Source organism: Plectropomus leopardus, chromosome 8, assembly GCF_008729295.1.
Source record: "Plectropomus leopardus isolate mb chromosome 8, YSFRI_Pleo_2.0, whole genome shotgun sequence".
Classification (NCBI taxonomy): Eukaryota; Metazoa; Chordata; class Actinopteri; order Perciformes; family Serranidae; genus Plectropomus; species Plectropomus leopardus.
Window position 1 is genome coordinate 19,164,881 of NC_056470.1, and position 12,475 is coordinate 19,177,355.

The 12,475-nt window shown below is 35.1% G+C and overlaps 1 protein-coding gene across 1 annotated transcript; it reads right to left on the reverse strand.

Annotated features, from left to right (window-relative positions):
- Positions 1-212: 212 nt before the first annotated feature.
- LOC121946438 (titin) lies at positions 213-11,468 on the reverse strand. The gene is made up of 12 exons (XM_042490999.1): positions 11,340-11,468; positions 11,187-11,225; positions 9,551-9,622; positions 8,202-8,486; positions 7,835-8,107; positions 6,629-6,913; positions 6,058-6,321; positions 3,559-3,825; positions 2,187-2,459; positions 1,765-2,034; positions 1,310-1,600; positions 213-300 (listed from the first exon to the last, which is right to left on the reverse strand). The coding sequence occupies exons 1-11, from the start codon at positions 11,416-11,418 to the stop codon at positions 1,311-1,313; spliced, it is 2,397 nt and encodes a 798-aa protein (XP_042346933.1). The 5' UTR covers positions 11,419-11,468; the 3' UTR covers positions 213-300; position 1,310.
- Positions 11,469-12,475: the final 1,007 nt, after the last annotated feature.

The window sequence follows — 12,475 nt, forward strand, 5'->3', positions numbered from 1 at the left end:
GTGAGAAGGATTCAGATAAAAACTTACCCTTGACGTCAAGTTTCACAGCTTGACTTTGGTCGGAGACGAAGTTTGTACTTCCTTTTCTTTTAACCTGGCACTGATATGATCCAGTGGTTGTTCTCACAACAGAGCTGATTGTGTAATTGTTTCCAGATGCAGTGTGCAGACTGCCATCTTTGTACCACAGGTACTCCCATCCAGAAGAGACATTAATGTGACAACTGAAGGAGACCGAATCTCCACTATGCATCACATTGTGTGTAGGATTCTGCAGCAGTGTGACTCTGGGTTTTGTGTCTGTGTGGAGATAATGCATTTTAATGAATATCACAATAAACAACACAGAGTAAGGAAAAGCTGTCCTTTAACTTGATGCTTCAGGGCCATGAAAAATATTTTAAACACACATAAAAACAACACCTAGTGGAAAATATCGGTATTTCTGGCAAGTAGCCTTTGATGTGGTTGCTAAGCTAAATGACAAGAGTTTGCACCCTTGAAAAAAAACTATTTGAATAGTAAGTCTTAAAAAATGTCTTAGTACAGTATAATTTAAAAAATAATACTATAAAAATGGTACAAATGTTATTATGAATGCCATAGTATAGTAGTATGTGTATTTTTAAAAAACGTCATTTAGTATGTCAAAAAAGTTGTAGTTTGTCAAAAAAATTCATACCATAATACCTCAAAAGTATGTAAAAAAAGGAATTGTCTAGTTTAAAAAAAACAAAACAAAAACAAACATTATCATATATACTTATGGCATAAAAGTGTGCCATAAAAACAAAATGAAAATGTAATTGCATATTATGTCGTAAAATGTCATAGCATAGCATATAAAAAATTGTTAAAATGTCATAAAAATTGGCATAGTATGTCATATAAAAAAATCATTGTATAGTATGGTGTAAAATGCAATTAAAATGTCACATTATAGTGTGTCAGAAAATTTCATGAAAATACTATAAAAATGTCATAAAAAAGAAAATGCAATGTTATAGCAAATCATAAAAAGTCATACTATACCATGTCATAAAAACATAGCATGTCATAAATAATGCCATAAAAATGCCATAGTATAGTATGTCAAAAAACATACTCAAAGTATAGAATGCAAAAAAATTACAATGAAAATGTCAGATTATTGTATTATTGTATGTCATAAGGTAATCATAATATAGAATACCATAGAAAATGCCATGAGAAACGTCATAGATCGTTAAAACAGTTAATTGAAATATTAATGTTGAAGAACTGCATTGAAAAGAAATAAAAATCTAAAAAAAAAAAAAAAAAAACGCACCCTAAACATCAAGTGTTTCCGTAGAGCTGTAGTTGCTGCTGACAGGCCGCGTCTTGAGTTCTCCTGTGCAGGTGTATTGTCCACGGTGTGAGGATGAAGCAGAGCTGATGGAAAGAGTAGCTCGATCTGAATCAAAAGAAACAGTATTATCAGCCTGGACTGGCTGTCTGTCTCTGTACCATGTATATTTCCAGTCAGAGGTGCCATCCATCCCACAACTCAACTTCACACTCTCAGTGGGGAACACATCCCGCCATGGTGTTTCCACCTTCAAAGATGGTACAGGAATTTCTGGAGAGAAACCGACACATTAGCCACTCTCTAATATCCTTACATAAAGCCTCTTTTTATTAATTTTAGGATTGTAAAGCATGAAATCCACAAAAACAGATGGAGGAAGCATTATCCACTAATACACATCAACATAAGTGATTTAAAACATTTTTTTTGCTCACCAAATACACTTAAGATCCTAGTGTCACTGTAGTCTGTCTGGTACGTTGTTTTCTTTCTTACGGCCATGCACTTATAAGTCCCACTGTTTGATAGACCAGCATTATGGATGTTAAAAATACTGTCGTTGACAGGGAGTTGTTTATCGTCTTTGTACCAGTGGTACTCCCAACCAGATGAGAGTGTGACTGTACATTCAAAGGACACCGACTCTCCGGTGTAGACCTTGTAAACATCTGGCCGTTGAGTCATCAAGGGCTTTGGCTTGTTCCCTAAATACACAAAGGAGAAATAAAGACAGTTATACTTTAACCATTTAAAAAATGAAATACTTGGGATCAAAAGGGAGATGTCCTACAGGAAAAAAAACTTGAAAATGTATGGTCCGTATACGAGAAATAAGAGGAAGTAAACAGAAACATACCTTTAACTTGAAGCGGCATAACCGGACTGGGGTCGGTGAGGAAGACTTGATCAGTGCCTCTTCTTGCTTGACATGTATATGATCCTGTATTAGCTGTCCCAACAGAGCTGATGGAATAGTGGTTTCTAGTTGCGATAAGTGGAGAGCTTTCTTTCTTCCACAAGTACTCCCATCCAGTAGAGACATTAATGTGACAACTGAAGTAGACTGACTCTCCAGAGAACACCACTTTGTACTCGGGATCTTGTGTCAGTGTGACTCTGGGTTTCTTATCTGAGGGTAAGAAACATGCCACTGACATCAGTATGTCCCAGATGTTTATCCCAACTTCAGCCCTAATCCAAAATAAATGTGCAATTGTACCTAAAACAAAGATAGCAATCTATCTAATTTAATTAAAAATCTATTCAATCAATTAAGTTATTCAATTAAAAAAAGCAAGAGTGTATATTGACACCCAACCCAATAAAACATAGATCCACCAAGTGGCAACTGACAGGGTTGAAGTGCCAAAAACTGCAGTTCCTCTAATGGCCATGTTACGCTGGCTCCAAAAGCCAGGCAATATCCATAGACACCCATGTTATGCCCAACTTTACACAGCATGTTTACAGTCTGGTGTAAAAACCAGTTTTGGTAAGCTAATAGCTAATTTCAACATTCATAGCAATTGTACACTGGGGTGAATTTTTACACAACTCATCCATTTACATTTTATTAAGGCTTACATTTATGTATGATTAAGGGCAGACTGCTTTGAGTGATAGGCTGTCTGCCAATGGTGTCTGCTACTTCTCAGTCAGATCCAGCCTCCATTATTCCAGCCTCTCATATGTCACTTTTGGCTCCAAAAAACAAGACAGTGACCGCCAAAATGCCAATTTCGAGGCTTCAAGTGCACAAACCAATGGGTGTCATGATAGCTACATCCATTATTTTTACAGTCTATTATCTGACTGCGTGCTGTATTACTTGTTGCATTGATGGGTCGAGGTCAAAAGCAGTAAGGATTAGGGAAAAAGTCATACTAAGGGCTATTTAAATTTGGATTTAAGTGGTAGAGTTACAAGGAAAACTCACAAATGCACTGCCAGAAAGTCAAGTGACGAAGTACACCGAGTAACACAGTAAAGAAAGAAAGGCGGATGTGATGAAAAGGTGGGTTATCCACAAGTCTTGTACATGGGAAACTGGGGTTTGACTTGGCTTCTAATTTTTCAAGTTTTTAGGATATATAAAGCTACTGAATGGACACTGCGTACGTAAACTTTATAAGTTAGAGTTAACTTTATATTATACACCCCAGGAGCAAATAGCATTGTTGGCTATGGACACCTGGATGTAAATACCACCTACCAAAATGATAACTTACCATACACCGTTAGGGTGAGTCCCACACTAGAGTTGCTGCTGACGAGTCTGTCTTTCAGGTGTCCCTTACAGTTATATTCTCCTGCATGTGTAGCTGAAGCAGACCTGATGTGAAGAGTAGCTCCATTTGAGTCAAAAGATGCAATGGGAGCCAGGACCGGCTGTCCGCCTTTTTCCCACATGTAAGTCCATTCAGAGGAGCTGCTCATCCCACAGCTCAATTTCACACTCTCTTCAGGGAACACATCCGGCCACTGCGCGTTCTCAGCTTTAAAGATGGAATGGGAATTTCTAGAGAGAGAGAGGGAGAGAGAGAGAGAGAGAGGGGCATCCGCTACCCTTTATATCCTATGAAAACAATTTGCTTATATCAAACACAATAATCTCGCCCCGTATGGTGACCTTGAGTGCTTTGAAAGGTAAAAAAAATAAAAAAAAATAAAAAAAAAATAAAATGTATTATTTTTATTATTAATAAAACACATCTTAACTTTGAGCTTTATGGTGTCAAATCTACTTAAATACTGAAAATTATATATTTTAAATAGATCCTTGTTGCATTTGTCTTATGTTCCATCAGTTATAAGTATAAAAAGCTAATTAAACAAAATCCCAGTGATGGAATGTAATTCTGTTCATCGAATCAAGCTGTACAAGTATGAATTCAAGATACTTTTGTTTTACTTGAGTATTTAAATTTCATGCCCCTTTCTACTTTTACTCCATTCATCTTCAGAAGGAAATAATACACATTTTACTCCACTACAATTGTTTGATAGTTTTAGTTGCTTATTATTTTACAAATACAATAATACAAATTTTACAAATTAATATTTTTGCAGACCATATGAAAATATACAAGTGTAGCTAAAATAATCATTCAACTGATTAGAAAATTAATTGGCAACTATTTTATGTAAGTCATTTTATGCAAAAATGTTTTATGGTTCCAGCTTCAATGACTTGCTGCATTTCCTTTTAATTATTTTGATTTATTAAATTGATTTACATTTTTTTGTATAGAGAACTTTTAACACCTAAATACATTTTCTTGATTGTGCTTACATACTTGTAATAGAGTGTCATTTTTAATGCAGGACTTTCACTATTTTCACAGTATGGCATCAGTACTTTTATTTACATAAACTTCTGAAGACTTTCACCACCAATGCAAAACACATAAATGTGTTTTTGCCTAACCTATTTTTAACCTTAATGACTACAACAAGTCTACCAACATGTTCTTCTAGAGATTCATGAACACAAATAGTCAGGACCAGACCTGCAACAGCCTCATAGATAAATTGCTGGTCATTAACTCCACAATGTGTGAAGACAGGCCAGTCAAGCTAAGCATCTAATGTTAAATGATGCTGATGACTCAAACTACAATATTTCATAATACTGTTGTGGTATTGTTTCAATCATGGGTCTTCAACAGGGGGTCCACGACCCCTAGGGGGTTCTCAGAGTTACTGCAAGGGGGGCACCAAATTAATGTTTATATATATATATATACATTATATATATATATATATATTTGTTTTTTCTTTTCAAAAAAGTAGTAAAATATGAAAATGCATTTAAACATAAGTCCAAAATATCACTGGAAAACATAATTTGACCTATTCAAAGAAAAACAACCTATTTGATAGTACACAGAACTCATGATAGGCTAACTGTTGTCCATAAACACCACCAACACTTGATTAATATGCCTCCCACATGTATTTTTACCATTGAATAATGAGGTATAATTATATGAATATATAAATAATTATCTTATTATTATTATTATCCTATTATTATTATTCTAATAGTTTAGTACTGCATGCACCATGAAAAAAGATATATTTGTATATGGCACTTTAGGCAGCCTTGCATGTTGTTGTAGAACCAGTTTAATATGCAACTCAATTTTATACAGTATGTTTAGTTGGAGGTCCATCTGTCAGCTAAGGGGTGCTTGGCTGGAAAAATGCTCAAGACCCCTGGTTTAGATAAACTTTAAAAAGCAATGACTTAAACAAGTATTAACATAAAGGAAGCAGGGACCAGTTTCTAAACAGTTGCAAAATAAAAATGTCCTAAAATATAAAATGTAGACTGAGCTCCTAACCTGCAGGGTAGTTTTGTTCCTCTAAAAATTGAGAGCAAGTTGAAAATGCAACGGTGGCATGTGAACTGATAAAATGAGTGATTTGGACTTTTTTCACATTGCTAGCCAATGATCTTTCCCTTATATAAATCATCCTCTCTCCTTTCTCTCCCTGAGTGATATTCCACTGCTACTGTATGTTCATATAAACACACTTCTGAGCCATCCCTCGCTGCATAATGCTACACCACATCCTGTTTCAACAGAAAATGGAAGCAAGACACTCTCAAAATGCAGTTACACTGAATTCAAGAGCAGTCTTGCAGTGACTGCAATGTACACATATAGAACAAAAAAGGCACATTTTCTTAGACATAGAATTACTTTGTTGTTTTTACCTACCAAGAACATCTTGCAGAATTTCCTCACTGAAGTCTGTTGATGTCATTTCGCCTCTGGTGGCACTGCACTTGTATTTCCCCTGATCAGAGGGATCGAGATGAATGCTCATGGTCTCATCATTGGCAGACAACTCAGCTCCATCTTTGTACCAGTGATACTCCCAGCCAGTGGACACATTCACATTGCATGTTAAGATCACTGTTTCTCCAACATACATTGGGTTGAAACCAGGAACCTTACTCACAGTTGGTTTCGGTGTCTTTTCTAGAACAGAAAGGCAGTTCACATATTAGTCCTGAACCAAAAAACCTGAGAAGCAGTCATAATAATCAACATTTCACTACTGCAATTAAGATGAATGCAAATTAAGTTAAATAATAACATTAAAAAGTAAAAACTGGACCTAAGCTGATTCGCTTTTTCTCTCTCCAATAGCCACCTAGGAACTGTACTCTGTTTATGAGAGTAGATGGCTGGCTGGGGAGTGACTGTGACAACTGTTTCTTTAAGTTAGCTGAATTACTGTAACAGTTAAGTAAAGGTTAAGTTATACAGTAGCATGGAAACTCACCATAAACTTTGACAGTAGCTATGTTGCTGAATCCAGTGCTGCCTTTCCTGGATCCAAGCTGAACACTGCAGGTATAGTCTCCACGATCAGCTTGAGTGATCCAGGTGATGTTTAGAAATGACTCATCTTGCTCCAGATTCAGGTCGTCCGGGAGCACCTTTTGATTTCTGTACCAGGTGAATGTCCAGTCATCTGAATTTTCCATTTCACAGCTAAACCCCACTGTTTCATTTTCAAACACATCCAGCCAGGAACTCATCTTCTTCAGAAAGGGTTTAGGTGCGTCTGAAAATATGCAATATGAAGAAATGTTAAAAATCTGGGACAAAATATAGGATAAAAGTATAATAAAAAATCACTATTAAAGACCATTGCTACCCCAATATAAAAAATAGAGTAACTGTCTCAAAATGATGAGAAACTTTCTCAAAAAGAATAACCTAATATCATTCTCATTCTTTTGAGATAGTCATTATTTTCAGAAAGCTTGTCATTACTTTGAGATTCTAAGTCATTATTTTGAAATTAATACATTTTTAAGTTTTTAAGCCATTACTTTGAAATAAGGATGGTATTGCTTTGAGATACTACATCAAAATTTTAAGTAGGCACTTACTTTTGTAATACTCTTCTGTCATTATTTTGAAATACGTCATTACTATGATATATGTCATTGTTTTAAATAAGTAAAGTCATTATTTTTTAAAATAAGGCAGGAGTTAATCAGTGTTTTGAAATAAGCAAGTCCTTTTTTGAAGTTACAAAGTTATTTTGAGATACTGTCATTATTTTTTTACACTCATTTTTTAAAGAAGTAAGTAAAGTAAAAATGCTCTAATTATCATTATCCCATTCTCATTATCTAACTCATCTTGAAAAAAAAAGTTTATATGTTTGAATACTGACATTATTTTGACACAAGTAAATTAATATATTCAGATACTGTCTCATCATTTTGAGATACAAACAATATTTTGAGAACTTTTCTTACTATAATGACAAACGGGATCTTTTTTTTTCATCACAGTGGTAGAAATAGGAATCCATTGCAATGAATGGGATACAGAAACACACAAAAGTTTAGCGAATGATTTAAACTTGTAGTTACCCAGAGGAAAATAGTATAGATGAGTGCATAAAGTGTCATGTATGTAAATATGAATTAAGTGCTTATATTGTTATGACATGGTTCACAGCTAAACTTACCAGTGACCTCCACAGTTTTTGTGTCACTCTGCAGTTGTAAGAATGGGTCTTTGCCTCTCCTAGCAATGCAGTGGTAACGTCCACTGTTAGGATGACCTATAGACTCCATGGTATATGTTGTACTGTTAGAGGCTTGAATTTCAGTTCCATTATGGTACCACAGATATTTCCATCCAGAGGACACTGTGACCTTGCATGTGAAGGTGACAGACTCTCCAGGGTACATCTTGTTAAAGTTTGGACTTTGGGTCAAAGTGGGGTTGGGCTTGATTGCTAATCAGAGAGGAAAAAAGACCTTTTCAGTTGTTTTATATTACATACTAGACATTCAGCACAGATATGGTTGCTGAATCATAATGAAACTTACCATGAAAGGTGAGTTTGACTGAGTTAGTACTTTCAATGTTAACGCCGCTCTTTGTTTTGTGATGACCTTTACAGGAATAATCTCCAGATTGTGTTTGTGTTGCTGCAGTGATCGTCAGCTTTGATCCCTCTGCAGACACATCTGGATCTTGTACTGGTTTTTTATCTTTGTACCAGGAGAAGGTCCAGTCTGAGATACCCGTGACATTACAACTAAGCTCCACTTTCTCAGAAGGGAACACATCCGACCAGCCTGAAAGTTGCTGCACAGATGGAACAGGAGGCTCTGGAAGTGTATTAAAAATATTATTGATGATAATCATACAAATAAATAGTATTTTGTCTATTTATCATGGTTTTGTGTCTAGGTAACCAATGGGAAGAACTATTTTTTTTTTTAAAAAAACAGGTCCAGTAATGAGTGAGCCGGCAGTGGCAAAACAGGCTGTAATGTAACTACTCAGAAAATTTGGCACCATCAATTTACATCCATTATAAATGCTTGTTTTTACCACTGACATGCTTATCTTACTATTCTAAGTGTCTGACAACATTATGGAAAGGATCATTACTTTATGTTTTTTAACAAAGTTCCAAAATCACTATCACCATACCAAGCAGGCTCCATGTCAATAAAAAGTATATTATAGCATTTATAGAGCCAGCATATTTTCACAGCTAACTGAGTGAATTGACAGTTTATTTCAACCAAACCAGAGTTGGTGATTGTTTAAAGAATGTGAGATGAATCCAAATTGGTTTTGGAAGTTTTATTTTGTTTCTGTATATTTTCTGAATAAAATACATTTTATGGTGCTTAAATTCCTGTTTATTTAAATAGTGTCTGGTGGCTTTTCCATGTTGTCAGACAATTAGAATAAGTTGCAGTTAAAATAATTCAAGAACAGATGCTTACAAATAGAGGTGAAATACAATAAATATCAAAATTATATATTAATCTTAGCAGTTCAACAGTTAAGTTTCAGTAAAGATATCATCTGGATAGAGAAAGCACTACAGATGGTAAAAATAAAATAAGTGTGTGATAACTTTTTAACAACACCCATGATTTCACCGGAGGCATTCGCTGATTCAGATAGAAAACTATAGTGTAGAAGAGACATCATTTAAATGTAATTCTTTTAACTCAGCTTTCTCAGGCATCTGTATTTATACATTTTTGCTGTCTGCAATTAGCAGTTAAATTTTTTACAAAATGTATCACCAATTCTTTTTTTAATTACTTGATTTTGGGAGGTAATATTTTTCCACATTACATACACAGGCTTGCCTGATCATGCTCACTCGTTTGGATTTATGTTCACAGCAAAACTGAATTTAACACCTCACCATAGACAGTTCCAATCTTCATTGATGTTGGAGGAAGAGTGGTTGGATTAAAGTCACTCCAGACGGAGGTAACTAGTTGGTGAGAGGAGAGGTGTGGAGAACAGAAGAGAACGGAGTCAGCAGTAATTATTGACTTCAACGATTAATAGGTGAAAGAATATGAACTTTGATAAGCAATTAGTCATTTCAGATATTTTTGGAGGCAAAAATAAAAGAACATTCAATTTACCAGCTTCTAAAATATGACGATGATTTAGTTCTGTCTTATATGACAGCAAACTGGATATATTTGGTAATACAACAAATAATTTGAATACATATTCTTGAGTTTTTGGAAATTAAACTTCATAGACAAAATGATCAGTAGATTGATTTGGAAAAATAACCTGCAAATTATTTTTTTAAATAAATAAAGAAAACACCTCACAGCTGCAGCCCTAAATGAACCGCTGCGGTCCTGTATGAAACAACCACACAGGAAGACATCCAAACCGTATTAAACTACACATCGTAAAACTATAACAGAGCTAACATAAGAACTGAAATTGCTAAAAGAGTAATGAAAGGTGTGGACAAAATAACACCTGACAGTAAAATGCAGTTTAAACAAAATGACTGCTGACTCAGACATTTTCAGAGCTGAAACACCTCTGAGATGTTCTTCAAAAACTTAACATCCGTTTCTTATTGGTACCACCCTGTGCAGTATTCTATAACAGTCAGTTATCAGGTATTATTTTATCCACCATGTACACTACTAGATGGCACAGGAAGCTAGGCATTAGATGGACGACAGAGTTTAGAAAATATAACTGAGTTATACAGTTAGTTCATAAGTTTGGAACTGTGGTGTAGTAAAAAATGAACTTGCACTGGTAGGTGTCAATTGAAGGAAGTGGCGGACTCGTGCTAACAAAGTACTTCGTGTTCCTCATGTAAACTCTCTTTATGTTTTACTTCCTAAACATTGTTTTTGTCAGCTTCAGTACACACAATCCAAACATTAAGTAACAGGTTATTTAGTGCGCAGTCACAGGCCAAATATATAAAGTAAACGGAATATTTCAATTGTTTGTGTATTGTGGGTCACAGGGTATCTACAGGTATCAAACACTGATCTTTAATGGCTTTTAAGACATTCTCAAGGCTATTTTAACCAAATAGTCATTTTTGGACAAATCATATTTTTCTTATTCAAGTATTGCAGGTAAGTAAAAAGGTAAGAGTATATGTGGTCCCATGCAGAGGTAGGTTTCATATAGGAATGTAGAAAATTTAGGTATTCATACAACATGGAGAAAGGTGCTGGACCCACACAGAGTACAAGTAAAAACAGCTACTCACAATGTGAGTAACTCAATAAAAGCTGCAAGGGGAGCTAAAGTGTGCAGACCTTTCTCTGTTTTTAAATGAAATTGGGTAAAATGTTTACAACCTCACCAATTCAAATTTAAGACTAGTTAATGATTTTTAAGGCTTAAAAATTGTTCAATTTAGGACATTTTAAGGGTCAACAAGAAAATGCAGCACATTTTTTAATTATTATTTTAAAAGCACAAAACTAGCTATTCCAAATCAATGCAATATACATAAATATGTTGTGCTGTTTTGTCAGTGTGTCAAAATTGTTTCTTACCATCTTGAGGATCCTGAGCTGCACAAACAGCAGTGAAATCTGTCAAAACAAAGAACAATAAATGTTCAGTGAGGACCACATCACAATGTACATAAAAATATTGTTTGTGCATTTTGAGAAATCACAAAAAAAAAAAAAAATTACTTTACTTACAAATAACACTAAAGACTTTGACATGCCACATTTTCCATTGAGCTGCACATGAAGAGGCAGTGCTGCCGAGTTGAGTCATATATCTGCTGTGTAGTCAGGTTCGGTAAAGGAAATAGACCGCACACTAGATGGGCGTGTGCGAAAACATTAATTTCTAAACTCACCTCAGGCCAGCAGCTTTCCTGTCATCTGCTTTTCTTTTTTTTTTTCGTTGCAACAGGAAATGTGTTGGTCAACCACACTCAGATGTTTCTGTTCTCAACACAAATTTAAATTGCTGATTTATGCTGAAAGTAACAGGGGGGGTTTAAGGAAATGAAACAGCGTTAAAGAACGTTAACATGTTGACATGACTTGCAAGTGTGTTGTTTACTAAAAGAACCCTGTGTTTATTGTGCACTGTGTGTCTGAGAAAAAGATAATCTCATATATCCAATGTACTGTTCTGTTTTTAAGAAGAGACTATTTTCCAATTAAGTCAATAATTGATTATTTTATCAATGTCAGCCAGGACGGAATTAAAATTAAGACAGAGCTAAAAACCAAAACTCTTGCTTAAAGTCCTATTTACTATTGTCTCAGAGTCGATCTTTTTTAGCCTTTGGGTGTGATGTGATTTTGGAGAACATACGCGGAAGCTACTTTTTTTCCGCACTTCTGTGAAGCCAGCATATTAACCACAAATGTGAGAGCCACATCCTTTTCTCTTCAGCTGAACGTATCTCTCTAGACATTCAAATACAATTTACTCAAAGAAAACTGAATTCCCTACATATACTATACTGTGCATACACTTCTTTAAAAAAATCTACATATTGTCAAGTTCAAAGTGGTCATTAAGAGCAACTACTTGAAAATAAAGCAAGTGTTCACACCCTTTGTGGTAAAGTGTGACTTCCTGTAATATGTGTGTGTCAACAACTCTCTGTCTCCGCGTCACTAATTTTGTCTCACTCCACTCACCATAGGGTGTCAGTATTACACAGAAAATCCAATCATCCAATGACAAATCTGACCCTGGGCAGCTTGCATATTGTATCTCTACCAAAACACAAGATTAATATAAACATATTTATCCTGGTGACGTAGTGCTATGAGTATTGGTGGATAAATGAATTGCTATGGATGAAAAAAAA

Bases quoted from the DNA above. Each gene is read 5' to 3' on its own strand.
- LOC121946438 (XM_042490999.1), bottom strand. From the start codon at position 11,418: ATGACTCAACTCGGCAGCACTGCCTCTTCATGTGCAGCTCAATGGAAA. The intron at 2,035-2,186 runs GTATGTTTCTGT...TTGTGTATTTAG, and splicing joins TATGCCGCTTCAAGTTAAAG to GGAACAAGCCAAAGCCCTTG. The intron at 1,601-1,764 runs GTGAGCAAAAAA...GTTTCTCTCCAG, and splicing joins TAGGATCTTAAGTGTATTTG to AAATTCCTGTACCATCTTTG.